Source organism: Polyodon spathula, chromosome 32, assembly GCF_017654505.1.
Source record: "Polyodon spathula isolate WHYD16114869_AA chromosome 32, ASM1765450v1, whole genome shotgun sequence".
NCBI lineage: Eukaryota > Metazoa > Chordata > Actinopteri > Acipenseriformes > Polyodontidae > Polyodon > Polyodon spathula.
Window position 1 is genome coordinate 840,018 of NC_054565.1, and position 18,909 is coordinate 858,926.

General features: G+C 48.1%; 1 protein-coding gene across 1 annotated transcript in view; it reads left to right on the plus strand.

Moving 5' to 3' along the window:
- LOC121303314 (cAMP-dependent protein kinase inhibitor beta-like) overlaps window positions 1-18,909 on the plus strand; it is a 41,500-nt gene extending 22,591 nt beyond the window's left edge. Inside the window, exons 2-5 of the mRNA XM_041233908.1 lie at window positions 8,042-8,104; window positions 11,253-11,321; window positions 15,867-16,040; window positions 16,460-18,909. Coding sequence (XP_041089842.1) covers window positions 15,899-16,040; window positions 16,460-16,545 — 228 coding nt within the window. The 5' untranslated portion in view covers window positions 8,042-8,104; window positions 11,253-11,321; window positions 15,867-15,898 and the 3' untranslated portion in view covers window positions 16,546-18,909. The remainder of the gene's footprint in view (window positions 1-8,041; window positions 8,105-11,252; window positions 11,322-15,866; window positions 16,041-16,459) is intronic.

Here is an 18,909-nt window from a genome sequence, read left to right on the forward strand (position 1 = left end):
CCCTTGTGTTGAAATTGTTAGCTAGGTGGTGGCTACATTCTTTTTTAATAAGCAGTGGGAGAAAACCACATCAGCAAGTACAGTAGAGTCTGCCAGAACTGATGGACGCTGACTCTACTAGGCTGGCTATTACAGTGATGAGAGCAAAACAAACACAAAAGAGAAACGACGGAAACGCGGCTCTTTTCAAGAAAGCTGGAGACTTTGTATCAGTGGATTTGAATATGTGAAGGATCGCCTTCCAGTCTGTCAGAGCCGCCAGTGAATATTTCACTTTTTAAACGCTGATTGTGACGCATCCACACTATAATTTGACAGAGCAGGTGATTTATTTGCAGGACCTTATTTTTCCCCCACTGGTGCTTGAGCCCCGGAGCGCTCACAGAATGGCCACATATGCATCTATTATCAGTGATTAAAGCCTGGTTTTCAAACAAACTGATTATTGCTCAGCAGTACTGTAATGGTATCAGAAAACCTAATGTCAGCTTCCAATCACTTAATATGCTGACAATAATGTAAACAACACCAAGCTACAGACAGCGAGTCCCAAGCTTTAAACGTGTGCTTTTTGTTTTAGAACTCCATTGTGAATGTATTGTGTTATAGTGTTTTAAGCAACATATTCCGATAATGTTCATTGTGTTGATTGTTTATTTATCACAACCCGACATAAATCTCCACATTTTTGTAAAATTAATTTACACTTCAAAGATGCAAGTGTTTCAGTAAATTCAAACGCCCGGAACACGCAAAACGTCATTAAGTGGCATTGCAGTGGAGGTGAAGGGAGGTTTCGGTTATTTTGTGAATGCTTATTCACCACTGCTACACCCAGGCAGAAAATTATTTTCCTGCACTTTTTTTTAATACAAGACTGAATGCGAATATATGTGTACATTTATTTTAAGCACTCACCCAGAGGACTACTGAGACACAGACATCAACTAGTCCTCATCAGATTTAATTCGTCTCAGGCGAGCGTCAGTTTGTAACCCTGCTAGATTGATGATGGGGTCGAGCTCATGGCACAATTCAGCTATTAGATTTAGGAAGACCAGCTGAGTGATATGATAATGCTTTAGCACTGTGTCCTCCGGCATCCCAAACAAAGTGTCCTGGAATTGAATATGAGGGGTCTTCTTCATCTTGCCCTTCTCCTCTGAATGTGTTCCTGGCTCTCCTCAACAAGAGCCAAGTGTCACCGCATCAGGAAGTGTACCTCAGCAGCCATCCTGAAGCCAATGACAGGTCTCTGCACGTGTATTCTTTTATACAGCTCTTAATTAGTCACGTCTACAGTGGTTTGCACCTTGTAAGAAGAGGTGTAATTTTGGAAGGTGCAAGGCAAAATCCTTCCATCACATTATAATGTTTACACCTGCTTCATATCCAGATCCTGCCCAATTCCATGCTCTCTTCTTCATTTGAATACATTTCAATATAATTGTAATGGATTAATGATGGCAAAGTGCAAGTATGATAGCAGGTGCAGAACCCCCCACCCCAATCTCACCGACTGGGGACAGAATCTGTAACGGCAGTGTATCACACAACACTACCTATCCACAGGCTGCGTCAAGGAGTGTGTTAATGGCAATGGAATCCCGATGGTCCTTTAGCGCTGTACTGTTTTCACTCTTCCCTCCCAATCACTGTGTAGTTAAATGAGTGCTACCAGTTTTCAGTTTCTGATTGAAGTCCAGCTGGCTCCAGCATGTCTAGCATGTAGAATATCCTCCCTCCAGACCGAGCCGCCAGAATGACTGGATTGTGCAGACTTGGTGATGGAAGCACCTGCCAATTGAGCACCTTGTGCCACCCTCTATCAAATCTGCCAGGTCTTCAACACTGTCACTGAAATTGGTTTAATAGATATTTCTGTCAATTTAACAGCATTAGCTGTGGAACACAAGGGTAATGATCTGGGCACATTTACAACAGTGCTAACTAATGTTGATGCAAAAAAACCTTCAAATTAACAACCTGGGAGATTAATTTAACAGCGCCTGCATGCAGTTTAGTTGTTTCTTGCTTGTTCTGCAGCATTAGCAGTTTGTGATTCCTGGGGGAACCTGCATTGTCTGGACCTATATGGTAATAACTTGAATGTGAGTCTGTGGGTGGTAACCATGCTAGTTTCAAATGGCAGAATCCCTCTTCCTGGGGGCTGGGGGCCAGTGAGGACCCTGTCGCTGGATCTTGAGTGGATGTGTGCAGCTAGGACATGTAACAGGAGACGCGTTGCTTGCTTGGCGTGGAGCTGATCGGGGGTCTGGATTGGCTGGGGGGGGCGGGGGGGAGGCTGCCCGCAGCTCAAAAAGCATGCTGTGTTTATATAGAAGAGGAGAACGTCCACTGCCCATGGTGACTACTACGAAACCCTTTAATCAAACCCTTCCAGTGTGGAGGCACTGCCCAGCCAGGACCGTCGTGAAGACCCGGAGACGCCACTCACAGGGAATCGGAGAGTCGCAGAGACTCCAGACTCTCATCAAAGAGCAGGACTGTAGAGAGTGCATCGGGATGCACTGTGAGCCCCTCTGCTTCAGCTAGCAACTGACCCCACGGGGCCGCACACAGGGAATCAGAGAGTCACAGAGACTCCAGACTCTCATCAAAGAGCAGGACTGTAGAGAGTGCATCGGGCTGCACTGTAAACCCCTCTGCTTCAGCTAGCAACCGACCCCACGGGGCCGCTCACAGGGAATCGGAGAGTCACAGAGACTCCAGACTCTCATCAAAGAGCAGGACTGTAGAGAGTGCATCGGGCTGCACTGTGAGCCCCTCTGCTTCAGCTAGCAACTGACCCCACGGGGCCGCTCACAGGGAATCGGAGAGTCACAGAGACTCCAGACTCTCATCAAAGAGCAGGACTGTAGAGAGTGCATCGGGCTGCACTGTGAGCCCCTCTGCTTCAGCTAGCAACCGACCCCACGGGGCCGCTCACAGGGAATCGGAGAGTCACAGAGACCTTCCCGCAGAGGTGAGGATTGAAAAAGAAAGAAACGTGTCAAAATGGACTTTCCTAAAATAACCCGTGTGCCAGCTGTAATATAGACAGGCAGACCGCTCCTGTCTGATATCAAGCTGCAATTTTGTGTCTGGAATCAAAGCTAGTTTCAGGCCAGCCTGACGGCACAGCTATTGAAATGATAATCCTGTGTAGGTCACTAACAGCAGTTTCCACTGCACTCTTTGTTAGAATATATCTGAGATGGATTTATAAGAACCTCCCTCCGGTAGCTTGCTGCATTGAGGAATGTAAAGGCTCAGCACTCAGTCCCTACCTGCATACTGTGTTAATGAAGCCCACTTACCTCCCAGCAGCTGATTACAGTGCACGAGAGGCATGTTGACGGAGCTGTGCAATAGCAGCTACTGTATGTATTACAGTATACAGCAAGAGAAATGATACCTCCTATTTTACCTGGTAACTTTTTAGCTAAAAACTGTATCTGATAAAAGAGAATGAGAACCACGTCCTAAAACCCTGACTAGCTCACCTTGAGTATGTTTAGGGTACAAGTAAAAATAGCACTGGATGTAAACTGTGATTGAGTGACAGAGCTGCCTCCTCCTTCTTTGCAGCTTATTCTGTGAAACTCTCTTGAGAACCCTGTGCCGTTGCTAGGTTACACTTAACTGTAGCGTCTTTGTACAAAATGCACTAAATGAAATACATTTCCATGTGGTATAAATAGGAAAGCTGGTTGCTGGCTAATAGGTAAAATAATTATCTACAGCAATACCATGTGTCTTTGCTGCCATACTGTACCCCTCTGTGTGCATGGCTGTCGCACTGAAGTCACTTATTAGATAAATAGAAGCAAGCGTTTTTTGAAAATGAATGATGCACATATTATGCTGAACATGTATTCCAGTTTTATTGTTTTTTTAATTTTTTTCATTTAAAATAACAATAAAGCAACGCACAGCACTCTTGAGCATCTCACAGCACTCTTGGGCATCGCACAGCACTCTTGAGCATCGCACAGTGTTCTTGAGCATCACACAGTGTTCTTGACCAGCGCACAGCACTCTTGAGCATCGCACAGTGTTCTTGAGCATCGCACAGCGTTCTTGAGCATCTCACAGCACTCTTGAGCAACGCACAGCACTCTTGAGCATCTCACAGCACTCTTGAGCATCGCACAGTGTTCTTGAGCATCACACAGTGTTCTTGAGCATCGCACAGCGTTCTTGAGCATCTCACAGCACTCTTGAGCATCGCACAGCACTCTTGAGCATCTCACAGCACTCTTGAGCATCGCACAGCACTCTTGAGCATCGCACAGTGTTCTTGAGCATCACACAGCGTTCTTGAGCATCGCACAGCACTCTTGAGCATCTCACAGCACTCTTGAGCATCGCACAGCACTCTTGAGCATTGCACAGTGTTCTTGAGCATCACACAGTGTTCTTGACCAGCGCACAGCACTCTTGAGCATCGCACAGTGTTCTTGAGCATCGCACAGTGTTCTTGAGCATCGCACAGCACTCTTGAGCATCGCACAGCACTCTTGAGCATCTCACAGCACTCTTGAGCATCGCACAGCACTCTTGAGCATCGCACAGTGTTCTTGAGCATCACACAGTGTTCTTGACCAGCGCACAGCACTCTTGAGCATCGCACAGTGTTCTTGAGCATCGCACAGCGTTCTTGAGCATCTCACAGCACTCTTGAGCAACGCACAGCACTCTTGAGCATCTCACAGCACTCTTGAGCATCGCACAGCACTCTTGAGCATTGCACAGTGTTCTTGAGCATCACACAGTGTTCTTGACCAGCGCACAGCACTCTTGAGCATCGCACAGTGTTCTTGAGCATCACACAGTGTTCTTGAGCATCGCACAGCGTTCTTGAGCATCGCACAGCACTCTTGAGCATCTCACAGCACTCTTGAGCATCGCACAGCACTCTTGAGCATCGCACAGTGTTCTTGAGCATCACACAGCGTTCTTGACCAGCGCACAGCACTCTTGAGCATCTCACAGCACTCTTGAGCATCGCACAGCACTCTTGAGCATTGCACAGTGTTCTTGAGCATCACACAGTGTTCTTGACCAGCGCACAGCACTCTTGAGCATCTCACAGCACTCTTGAGCATCGCACAGCACTCTTGAGCATTTTCCAGTCTACAGTTCTGATACAATTCACAAGACTGTTGCAAAAACATGGTCCAGCACTATATTAAAAACCACTTGACAATTGTCAAATGGTATATAGGGTTAGTTTCAGGTATTTTTTGGAAGTTATGGAAGTGTGGAGTTGAATGCCTGTCTTGCTGACTGGTTTTAGTATTAAAGTAACAATGCAGAGGCTGGGCACAATCCTGCAACCCTGAACACCATGAGTGGGCATCTTAACCACTGTGCCAAAGAACCGGGCTCATCTGAATTCATGGCATAAAGCTTTTAACCTCATCTCATCTCACCGACAGGGGACAGAACCCATGCCAGCACTGTATCAACACCCCTGCCCATTCCATTAACTCAGTGCTTTATAGCACATCTGTCTGTATTGTAGTGTAGTGCTTATAAAATTAAACTGAGCATTCAGCTGGTAACATCCCCATTGTTTCTTTCCTGGAAGACAAAACAAATCTTTTAAATGTTAACAAAACAAACTCTGTCACAACTTACTGGAGCTGTATCAAGAGCTAGCCTTTGAGATAGCTCTGGGAAATTTTCTAAATTAATACAAAAGAGAGAAGAGGCACTGTTCTCTTGTACAGCTGCACGGTGCTCTTATACATTGCACAGCACTCTTGTACATTGCACAGCGCTCTCGTACATTGCACAGTGCTCTCATACATTGCTCAGCACTCTTGTACATTGCACAGTGCTCTCATACATTGCACCATGCTCTTGTACATTGCTCAGCACTCTTGTACATTGCACAGCGCTCTTGTACATTGCACAGTGCTCTTGTACATTGCACAGTGCTCTCATACATTGCACAGCACTCTTGTACACTGCACAGTGCTCTCATACATTGCACAGCGCTGTCATATATTGCACAGTGCTCTTGTACACTGCACAGTGCTCTCATACACTGAACCCCCCCCCCTGCAGAGACCCCCCAGCACTGAGGAGAGACCCCCCCTGCACTGAGGAGAGACCCCCCCTCTGGGGGGGAGAGACCCCCCTGCACTGAGTACAAGAGAACCACCCCCTGGGGGGAACCCCCCCCTGAGGGGGGGGGGGGGACGTGACCCCCCCCCCTGCACTGAGACCCTCTGCACTGAGACCCCCCCCTGGGGGGAGACCCCCCCCTGCACTGGGAGACGTGACCCCCCCCCCACTGGAGACCCCCGTGACTCACTGGGGGAGACCCCCCTCACTGAGGACCTCCCCCCTGCACTGGGGGGACGTGACTCCCTGCACTGAGGAGTGACCCCCCTGCCCTGGGGGAGACCCCCCCCTCACTGTAGGGGGGGATCGCCCCCCCCCCCTCCACTCTGGGGGGGACCCCCCCCTGCACTGGGGGTCGTGACCCCCCTGGGGGGGACGTTACTCTGAGGAGGACTGAGGACCCCTCCTCTGGCTGAGGGACCCCCCCAGCACTGGGGAGAGACCCCCCTCCACTGAGGAAGACCCCCCTCCTCACTGAGGGGACGTGACCCCCCTGCACTGAGACCCCCCCCCTGCACTGGGGAGGTAGACCCCCCTACACTGAGACCCCCCTGCACTGAGGAGACCCCCCTGCACTGATGAGACCCCTCTGCACTGAGGAGAGACCTCCCTGCACTGAGGAGAGACCCCCCTGCACTGAGGAGACTCCCCCTGCACTGAGGACGAGACTCCTGGGGGACTGAAACCCCCCTGCACTGAGGAGACACCACCCCCCCCCCCCCCCCCCCCCCTGCACTAGCCCCCTCTGGTGGAGCACAGTGGTATCTGTTTCAGTTCAACAACTTAGATACTATTGCAGTATACCCTCATCAGACAAAAACACAGACAAAAATAAAGGATGTTAATCAGACCACTTACAAAGTACACACACACACACACACACACACACACACACAACATCACAAAAAGGCTACACAAGTAAATACACACACACACATCACAAACAGGCTACACACCGCGCTGCAGTCTCAGGATTGTCCAGCCTTCAGAGAGCCCTGTGCCACACAGCCCTGCTCTACACTGCAGTTTGAAAGTGTTGCTTGAGAATGAAAGAGTCTGTGGAGTGCCTGTCCAGCAGCTCCAGCAGCAGCGCGATGTTCTGAACACAAAGCCAAGCACGAAGGACACGTGCAGCTAACCCTCGCAACCTTGCTTTTTGCTGTCTTACTACTTTTACATTCACGTTTATTTTATCTGACAGTTACTTCAAATATCTGTTTAGTTTTTGCAAAAGCAGGGTTGGGTCGGGGCTGAGCTGTGCTGATAATTTGGTCTCTGCTTCAAGGGCAGTCTTGGTGCAGCCTGTCTCAGTGCGACTGTTTCCCAAGAGTGACGTTCATTTGTAAAGTCCCAGAACACAGCTCCCGATGTTAGTTATCAAATTATCAAATCCTCACAAAACACTGGTGCGTGAAAATAGACGGTATGCTACGAATATATTTTTCCACAAGTTCTGTAAAATCAGGTTCAGATCAAGCTGTTTGTATAGATAACAGCGATCCGAATAAATGTAGAAATTGTGAAGAGGTTGTTCCAGGCAAGGGAATGAGTGAAAAGGATTCAGAGTTTGTCTGCTGCCTCCTGCAGCGGTATGGGGGGCTCAGACTGGGGGGAAGAATGGACGTTAAACCAGCCAAGCATTGTCTCCTCCAACGACATTGAAACGCACCTAAATCCTGGATCTGCACTACAGTGTTGATTGTGATATCCCAGCAGCCCTAGCGGGCTGGCGGTGGCACAGCAGGAAAACAAGAAATAATCTTCTCTCACTAATATTTTTATGTTGGTCACAACAATTTCTTGTGAAGGTCTGGGCAATTGCCTTATATGCACGCCGCTGATGAAACCCTGGTAAGTTTATTGTACCATTAACCTTATTTTCTTTCCCTTTTCCCTTGCACAGGTCATTTTTATATTCTGTTGGAGCAGCACAAACCCCACACAGATGAGCAGGGACCACAGACAGGTAAGTGAAATGATTTCAGTATTTATTACACAGTATGAAATAATCAACAGTTTACATATAACAATATTGCATAACAACCCAGCTGTACTAATATTAATTTATCTTCTAGATTCAAGGCATGTAACTGTCGTGGAACTTTTCAGGTCCGCAACTAAAAGAGCCAACTGCACCAGGTGTTCAGAGATATAAAGCTTTATTAGTTTGCTTAAATTAGAACAGCTCAGCACATCAGTGCTAGGAAACCCAAGCAGTGTTCTGCCATACAGAGTTAGCATACAGTTATTATACCTTTACAGAGAGACAGGGTGGTTTCCCTTTCAACCAATAAGCTAGAGCCAACTCAGTTGGGGTAGCAAAGAAAGGGAGACAGGTATTTACGAGGTAGTACAATACAGATCAACCAATCAGGTGGAGCCAGCTCAGTTGGGGTAATTAACAACAGGAGGGACAGGTATTTACGAGGTAGTGAGAAGTCAATTCAGTAGGTGGTAATGCAATAAAAGTTTAGGTGGAATGTCATGTTCCTTTTGTCCCACCACCTACAGTTTGGTTCCCAGCAACATGTATCTGCAGTTTAATACATTTACTTTATTTCTATAGACTTAATAGATCACAAACTCAAAATATTTTAAAACATATAACTCAGTGAATAAATGTAGTACAGGGTAGCAACAAACAGGTACAGGAATGGTTCTATGCAATTATTCCCCTACATAACCAAGCCGTCCCACTTCACAAGCAATATCTCCCTGTGTCAATGCACTTTCCTTTAACAGCAATATCTCCCTGCCCCAATGCACTTCCCTTTAACAGCAATATCTCCCTGCCCCAATGCACTTCCCTTTAACAGCAATATCTCACAGCCCCAATGCACTTCCCTTTAACAGCAATATCTCCCTGCCCCAATGCACTTCCCATTAACAGCAATATCTCCCTGCCCCAATGCACTTCCCATTAACAGCAATATCTCCCTGCGCCAATGCACTTCCCATTAACAGCAATATCTCCCTGCTCCAATGCACTTCCCATTAACAGCGATATCTCCCTTTGTCAATGCACTTCCCTTTAACAGCAATATCTCACAGCCCCAATGCACTTCCCATTAACAGCGATATCTCCCTGCCCCAATGCACTTCCCATTAACAGCGATATCTCCCTGCCCCAATGCACTTCCCATTAACAGCAATATCTCCCTGCCCCAATGCACCTCCCATTAACAGCGATATCTCCCTGCCCCAATGCACTTCCCTTTAACAGCAATATCTCCCTGCCCCAATGCACTTCCCATTAACAGCAATATCTCCCTGCCCCAATGCACTTCCCATTAACAGCAATATCTCCCTGCCCCAATGCACTTCCCTTTAACAGCAATATCTCCCTGCCCCAATGCACTTCCCATTAACAGCAATATCTCCCTGCCCCAATGCACTTCCCTTTAACAGCAATATCTCCCTGCCCCAATGCACTTCCCATTAACAGCAATATCTCACAGCCCCAATGCACTTCCCATTAACAGCAATATCTCCCTTTTTCAATGCACTTCCCTTTAACAGCAATATCTCACAGCCCCAATGCACTTCCCATTAACAGCAATATCTCCCTGCCCCAATGCACTTCCCTTTAACAGCAATATCTCCATTACCAGCTCCCCTCCTAAGATAACACACATTAGCATCAAATCTTAAAGAAAATCACAGTAACACTATATAAGCATAATTATAGCAGTACTATCTTACACACAGTGATTGCAGCATTAGTATCGGAAATGCAACAATAGCAGCAATAGTGTAAGAGACACAGTGATACAGCAATAGTGTAAGAGACATAGTGATACAGCAATAGTGTAAGAGACATAGTGATACAGCAATAGTGTAAGAGACATAGTGATACAGCAATAGTGTAAGAGACATAGTGATACAGCAATAGTGTAAGAGACATAGTGATACAGCAATAGTGTAAGAGACATAGTGATACAGCAATAGTGTAAGAGACATAGTGATACAGCAATAGTGTAAGAGACATAGTGATACAGCAATAGTGTAAGAGACATAGTGATACAGCAATAGTGTAAGAGACACAGTGATACAGCAATAGTGTAAGAGACATAGTGATACAGCAATAGTGTAAGAGACATAGTGATACAGCAATAGTGTAAGAGACACAGTGATACAGCAATAGTGTAAGAGACATAGTGATACAGCAATAGTGTAAGAGACATAGTGATACAGCAATAGTGTAAGAGACATAGTGATACAGCAATAGTGTAAGAGACATAGTGATACAGCAATAGTGTAAGAGACATAGTGATACAGCAATAGTGTGAGAGAACAATGATACAGCAATAGTCTGAGAGACACAATGATAGAAGCAGTATGTCAGAGACACAATGATAGCAGCAGTATGTCAGAGACACAATGATAGCAGCAGTAGTGTGAGAGACATAATGATACAGCAATAGTGAGAGAGACACAATTATAGCAGCAGTAGTGAGAGACTCAATGATACAGCAATAGTGTGAGAGGCACAATAATACAGCAATAGTGTGAGAGACAGAATGATACAGCAATAGTGTGAGAGACAGAATGATACAGCAATAGCATGAGAGACAGTGATAGCAGCAATAGTCTGAGAGACACAATGATAGATGCAGTGGTGGCCTGACCCTGGCACAGTGCTTAACTGAGCAGAGCGGGGTGGCCTGACCCTGGCACAGTGCCTAACTGAGCAGAGCGGGATGGCCTGACCCTGGCACAGTGCTTAACTGAGCAGAGCGGGGTGGCCTGACCCTGGCACAGTGCTTAACTGAGCAGAGCGGGGTGGCCTGACCCTGGCACAGTACCTAACTGAGCAGAGCGGGATGGCCTGACCCTGGCACAGTGCTTAACTGAGCAGAGCGGGGTGGCCTGACCCTGGCACAGTGCTTAACTGAGCAGAGCGGGGTGGCCTGACCCTGGCACAGTGCCTAACTGAGCAGAGCGGGATGGCCTGACCCTGGCACAGTGCTTAACTTTGGGTAGAGTGGGGTGGCCTGCCCCTGGCACAGTGCTTAAGTTTGGGCAGATCGGGATCGTCGATTTATGGGGAATAAGTTCTGCAGCAAGCCCTCGTGTCGCAGGACTCTGACGTCAGCTCTGATTCTCTTCCTCAGGATCTCAGGGCAATCTCCATGGTGCAGCAACGTTGCAGGAGGGATCCAGCAGCACTCCAACCATAAAAGGTAATAGTCACACCAACAGCAGCACACAGCCACTTTGCTAAATAATGTTATGGTTCTATGATTACATTTTTCTTTCTTTCAAAATAACCCATCACTCCCCTCAGTAAGAATATTTAATTTCCTCATGAACCCCACAGTGTTCTCTCTGCATCTCTCTAGGATTTTCTCTGCATCTCCCCAGCATTCTCTCTGCATCTCCCCAGCATTCTCTCTGCATCTCTCCAGCGTTCTCGATGCATTTCTCTAGCATTCTCTCTCCATATCTCCAGCGTTCTCTCTGCATCTCCACAGCGTTCTCTCTGCATCTCTCTAGCGTTCTCTCTACATCTCCCCAGTGTTCTCTCTACATCTCCCCAGCATTCTCTCTGCATCTCTCCAGCGTTCTCTCTGCATCTCCCCAGCGTTCTCTCTGCATCTCCCCAGCATTCTCTCTGCATCTCTCTAGCATTCTCTGCATCTCTCTAGCGTTCTCTCTGCATCTCCCCAGCATTCTCTCTGCATCTCTCTAGCGTTCTCTCTGCATCTCCCCAGCGTTCTCTCTGCATCTCTCCAGCGTTCTCTCTGCATCTCCCCAGCATTCTCTCTGCATCTCCCCAGCATTCTCTCTGCATCTCTCCAGCGTTCTCTCTGCATCTCCCCAGCATTCTCTCTGCATCTCCCCAGCATTCTCTCTGCATCTCTCCAGCATTCTCTCTGCATCTCCCCAGCGTTCTCTCTGCATCTCTCCAGCATTCTCTCTGCATCTCCCCAGCATTCTCTCTGCATCTCCCCAGCCTCTCTCCAGCATTCTCTCTACATCTCCCCAGCATTCTCTCTGCATCTCCCCAGCATTCTCTCTGCATCTCCCCAGCATTCTCTCTGCATCTCCCCAGCATTCTCTCTGCATCTCCCCAGCATTCTCTCTGCATCTCCCCAGCATTCTCTCTGCATCTCCCCAGCATTCTCTCTGCATCTCTCCAGCGTTCTCTCTGCATCTCCCCAGCATTCTCTCTGCATCTCCCCAGCATTCTCTCTGCATCTCCCCAGCATTCTCTCTGCATCTCTCCAGCATTCTCTCTCATCTCCCCAGCATTCTCTCTGCATCTCTCCAGCATTCTCTCTGCATCTCCCCAGCATTCTCTCTGCATCTCCCCAGCGTTCTCTCTGCATCTCTCCAGCATTCTCTCTGCATCTCCCCAGCATTCTCTCTGCATCTCTCCAGCATTCTCTCTGCATCTCTCCAGCATTCTCTCTGCATCTCCCCAGCATTCTCTCTGCATCTCCCCAGCATTCTCTCTGCATCTCCCCAGCATTCTCTCTGCATCTCCCCAGCATTCTTCTCTCTGCATCTCCCCAGCATTCTCTCTGCATCTCCCCAGCATTCTCTCTGCATCTCCCCAGCATTCTCTCTGCATCTCCCCAGCATTCTCTCTGCATCTCCCCAGCATTCTCTCTGCATCTCCCCAGCATTCTCTCTGCATCTCCCCAGCGTTCTCTCTGCATCTCTCCAGCATTCTCTCTGCATCTCCCCAGCATTCTCTCTGCATCTCTCCAGCATTCTCTCTGCATCTCCCCAGCATTCTCTCTCTCTCTGCATCTCTGCATCTCCCCAGCATTCTCTCTGCATCTCTCCAGCATTCTCTCTGCATCTCCCCAGCATTCTCTCTGCATCTCTCCAGCATTCTCTCTGCATCTCCCCAGCATTCTCTCTGCATCTCTCTAGCATTCTCTCTGCATCTCTCCAGCATTCTCTCTGCATCTCTCCAGCATTCTCTCTGCATCTCCCCAGCATTCTCTCTGCATCTCCCCAGCGTTCTCTCTGCATCTCTCCAGCATTCTCTCCATCTCCTCCAGCATTCTCTCTGCATCTCTCCAGCATTCTCTCTGCATCTCCCCAGCATTCTCTCTGCATCTCCCCAGCATTCTCTCTGCATCTCCCCAGCATTCTCTCTGCATCTCCCCAGCATTCTCTCTGCATCTCCCCAGCATTCTCTCTGCATCTCCCCAGCATTCTCTCTGCATCTCCCCAGCATTCTCTCTGCATCTCCCCAGCATTCTCTCTGCATCTCCCCAGCATTCTCTCTGCATCTCCCCAGCATTCTCTCTGCATCTCCCCAGCATTCTCTCTGCATCTCCCCAGCATTCTCTCTGCATCTCCCCAGCATTCTCTCTGCATCTCCCCAGCATTCTCTCTGCATCTCCCCAGCATTCTCTCTGCATCTCCCCAGCATTCTCTCTGCATCTCCCCAGCATTCTCTCTGCATCTCCCCAGCATTCTCTCTGCATCTCCCCAGCATTCTCTCTGCATCTCCCCAGCATTCTCTCTGCATCTCCCCAGCATTCTCTCTGCATCTCCCCAGCATTCTCTCTGCATCTCCCCAGCATTCTCTCTGCATCTCCCCAGCATTCTCTCTGCATCTCCCCAGCATTCTCTCTGCATCTCCCCAGCATTCTCTCTGCATCTCCCCAGCATTCTTCTCTCTGCATTCTCTCTCTCTCCCTAGCATTCTCTCTGCATCTCCCCAGCATTCTCTCTGCATCTCCCCAGCATTCTCTCTGCATCTCCCCAGCATTCTCTCTGCATCTCCCCAGCATTCTCTCTGCATCTCCCCAGCATTCTCTCTGCATCTCCCCAGCATTCTCTCTGCATCTCCCCAGCATTCTCTCTGCATCTCCCCAGCGTTCTCTCTGCATCTCTCCAGCATTCTCTCTGCATCTCCCCAGCATTCTCTCTGCATCTCTCCAGCAGCATCTCCCCAGCATTCTCTCTGCATCTCCCCAGCATTCTCTCTGCATCTCTCCAGCATTCTCTCTGCATCTCCCCAGCATTCTCTCTGCATCTCCCCAGCATTCTCTCTGCATCTCCCCAGCATTCTCTCTGCATCTCCCCAGCATTCTCTCTGCATCTCCCCAGCATTCTCTCTGCATCTCCCCAGCATTCTCTCTGCATCTCCCCAGCATTCTCTCTGCATCTCTCCAGCATTCTCTCTGCATCTCTCCAGCATCTCATCCCAGCATTCTCTCTGCATCTCTCCAGCATTCTCTCTGCATCTCCCCAGCATTCTCTCTGCATCTCCCCAGCATTCTCTCTGCATCTCCCCAGCATTCTCTCTGCATCTCCCCAGCATTCTCTCTCTCTCTCCCAGCATTCTCTCTGCATCTCCCCAGCATTCTCTCTGCATCTCCCCAGCATTCTCTCTGCATCTCCCCAGCATTCTCTCTGCATCTCCCCAGCATTCTCTCTGCATCTCCCCAGCATTCTCTCTGCATCTCCCCAGCATTCTCTCTGCATCTCCCCAGCATTCTCTCTGCATCTCCCCAGCATTCTCTCTGCATCTCCCCAGCATTCTCTCTGCATCTCCCCAGCATTCTCTCTGCATCTCCCCAGCATTCTCTCTGCATCTCCCCAGCATTCTCTCTGCATCTCCCCAGCATTCTCTCTGCATCTCTCCAGCATTCTCTCTGCATCTCCCCAGCATTCTCTCTGCATCTCTCCAGCATTCTCTCTGCATCTCCCCAGCATTCTCTCTGCATCTCCCCAGCATTCTCTCTGCATCTCTCCAGCATTCTCTCTGCATCTCCCCAGCATTCTCTCTGCATCTCCCCAGCATTCTCTCTGCATCTCCCCAGCATTCTCTCTGCATCTCCCCAGCATTCTCTCTGCATCTCCCCAGCATTCTCTCTGCATCTCCCCAGCATTCTCTCTGCATCTCCCCAGCATTCTCTCTGCATCTCCCCAGCATTCTCTCTGCATCTCCCCAGCATTCTCTCTGCATCTCCCCCAGCATCTCCCCAGCGTTCTCTCTGCATCTCTCCAGCATTCTCTCTGCATCTCCCCAGCATTCTCTCTGCATCTCTCCAGCATTCTCTCTGCATCTCCCCAGCATTCTCTCTGCATCTCCCCAGCATTCTCTCTGCATCTCCCCAGCATTCTCTCTAGCTCTCTCCCAGCGTTCTCTCTGCATCTCCCCAGCGTTCTCTCTGCATCTCTCTAGCATTCTCTCTGCATCTCCCCAGCATTCTCTCTGCATCTCCCCAGCATTCTCTCTGCATCTCTCCAGCATTCTCTCTGCATCTCCCCAGCGTTCTCTCTGCATCTCTCCAGCATTCTCTCTGCATCTCCCCAGCATTCTCTCTGCATCTCTCCAGCATTCTCTCTACATCTCCCCAGCGTTCTCTCTGCATCTTTCCAGCATTTTCTCTGCATCTCCCCAGCATTGTCTCTGCATCTCTCCAGCGTTCTCTCTGCATCTCTCCAGCATTCTCTCTGCATCTCTCCAGCGTTCTCTCTGCATCTCCCCAGCAATCTCTATTGAAACCTCTATTGATAGCATTTCTCACTGGTGACATGTGTTTCATGTGAAGTGCTTCATAAACTCTCTAATTTCACTGCTCTCAGCGCAGAGCTGTGTTGTGTGTGTTTCATGTGCTGTGCTTCAGAAACTCTCTAATTTCACTGCTCTCAGCTGCAGAGCTGTGTTGTGTGTGTTTCATGTGAAGTGCTTCAGAAACTCTCTAATTTCACTGTTTCCCTAACTGAGTTGTTTTCTCCATGCTAACCCCCAGGCCTGTGCGCGACCGCAGAGTGACTGCCCACGATGACGGAGCTGGAGCCGGTGCTGGACTTCGCTTCTTCCAGCCGATCAGGCCGTCGCAACGCCCTGCCAGACGTCCTGGGGTCACCTGCTGGGGTCACCCCCTCCGACCTGCCCCTCAAATTGGCTGAACTCACACTCGCAGGTGCAGCACCCCTGCCTGTCTGTGTTTCTGAGCTCACACTATCTGGGTTTGTCGTGAGATCGGAGGAAGCCCACTGAACCTTCAGTTCTCCTGGGCTGTGTGGGGAATTGAGCTGTGAGGGAACGCAATTGGACATTCTCAACTGGGGAGAAAATCAGGGGTAAAATAATTGGGCACTGTAAATATATAAAATAACAAATTAATCAAATAAAATCCTTTCTCCTTTAGCACTGTTTTTTAATGGTACTGTTAATACTTGTCACATATAACAGAAAGGGCACGCCCGAAATGAAATGGCACTCGAGAAAATCAACAGTTGACAGCTGTTGCCATTGTTTCAATTGTGAAAGACCTTCCTGGTGTTTTTGAATGTCTATAAGCTGTCTGTACTGATTCTCTGCCTTCTGTCTCTCTCTCAGAGGGGACAGAGGGGGTTCAGTCTCCCAGTTCTGAGGCCCCCCCAGCCCCTCCCTCAGAGAGCGCGGAGCTGAAGGATGGCTCATAGGGCCCCGGAGCCAAGCGGAGACAGGAGGCACTAGAGAGAGGCCGAGAGGAAGGTGAGAGACTCCAACGAGACAAGAACAGTTTAGTCATGTGACCACCATCGCTGGAGGCCTCTGACCCTTACGTGAGGGCCGGGGGGGAGACCCTGACCCCAGAAGGGAGAAGGCATGGATTTATCAAGGCAGGCAATGCTTTCCTTTCACCGCCCGAAGACCACGCGTAAACGACTGACAATGGAGTGTCACGGAGGAAGAGGGCAGGCTCGCACCACGGCTTTACCATCGACTGCAACGGGTTGTGCTGTGAACACTTCTGAATGCAGCTTTGTATTAAGTATCTGTTTCAGTTTAAACAGTAACATGTATGTGGATAGATAGATAGATAGATAGATAGATAGATAGATAGATAGATAGATAGATAGATAGATAGATAGATTGATTGAATGTGTGTGTTTACATTCTGTACACACAGTCGGTGCAAGAAGAAAGGAATGATTCACGCCCCGGATGTAAAGACGGTTCAGTTGAACAGGATGGACAGTGATTCAGTGTTTTACAATAACCTGCACTCTGCTTTTCTTTGTGTAAAGTAAGAATATCACTTGTTTTTAAATAAGACACCAGTCTATTGGTTTTCTCATGTAATGTTTTAATACAATGCTGCCGTTTCTTCTGGTAGCTTGCTAGTGAGTGTTGGTGCTGTAGAATAGTGCAGATAACACGGGGGGGGGGGGGTCTTGGATATGTGAAAATCCAATTTAGCTACTATTGTACTGCCATAGAAGAAACACTCTTCTGCTGACCACCTACGGTAACTCTAGTGACACCCAGTGGCCAAATAGGTGTATTTAAATGTGTTTAAAATGGCACATCTCATTCTCAGGCGGTGTCGCTGTGTGGTGTGGGTCGTGCAGAACTAAACTCAAACCATTTCATTACAGAATCTCCTGCTCTCCCAATCAGAATCAGGTATCCGCCCCCCTACAGAGCGTTCACGCTAATCAGAGTCTGTGAAAGCAATTCTGTAGGCGGAGTGTTGGGGGCGGCCTGTGTCACATTACTTGGTGCTGTGTCGTGGCATACAGCAGATGAAACTGACGCTATGATTTTTATTTTTTGTGTTAATTCCTCAGTTTCTTTTCTGCTGAATATCTTCTGATAGGGTGTTTAAATGTTTGGTGTCAGACCATCACCTCACCGCACGGACAGTGGCTCTAACTGTACCTATTCATTTGTAGTAATAATTAAAAAGAAATAAAAAAGACACTGCCAAAGGCTTCTTGTTGGAAAGTTTCTGTGATTTTTCCAGCACTGTGTATCTCTTACGATTGAGTTTTTGAGGATATGGAAGAACTTTCTATTTTGAAATTGCAGTGGCAGTTTGAACAGGAATGTGTATATGTAGTGCTGTGCTATAGTCACTCCAGGAATGTGTATATGTAGTGCTGTGCTATAGTCACTCCAGGAATGTGTATATGTAGTGCTGTGCTATAGTCACTCCAGGAATGTGTATATGTAGTGCTGTGCTATAGTCACTCCAGGAATGTGTATATGTAGTGCTGTGCTATAGTCACTCCAGGAATGTGTATATGTAGTGCTGTGCTATAGTCACTCCAGGAATGTGTATATGTAGTGCTGTGCTATAGTCACTCCAGGAATGTGTATATGTAGTGCTGTGCTATAGTCACTCCAGGAATGTGTATATGTAGTGCTGTGCTATAGTCACTCCAGGAATGTGTATATGTAGTGCTGTGCTATAGTCACTCCAGGAATGTGTATATGTAGTGCTGTGCTATAGTCACTCCAGGAATGTGTATATGTAGTGCTGTGCTATAGTCACTCCAGGAATGTGTATATGTAGTGCTGTGCTATAGTCACTCCAGGAATGTGTATATGTAGTGCTGTGCTATAGTCACTCCAGGAATGTGTATATGTAGTGCTGTGCTATAGTCACTCCAGGAATGTGTATATGTAGTGCTGTGCTATAGTCACTCCAGGAATGTGTATATGTAGTGCTGTGCTATAGTCACTCCAGGAATGTGTATATGTAGTGCTGTGCTATAGTCACTCCAGGAATGTGTATATGTAGTGCTGTGCTATAGTCACTCCAGGAATGTGTATATGTAGTGCTGTGCTATAGTCACTCCAGGAATGTGTATATGTAGTGCTGTGCTATAGTCACTCCAGGAATGTGTATATGTAGTGCTGTGCTATAGTCACTCCAGGAATGTGTATATGTAGTGCTGTGCTATAGTCACTCCAGGAATGTGTATATGTAGTGCTGTGCTATAGTCACTCCAGGAATGTGTATATGTAGTGCTGTGCTATAGTCACTCCAGGAATGTGTATATGTAGTGCTGTGCTAT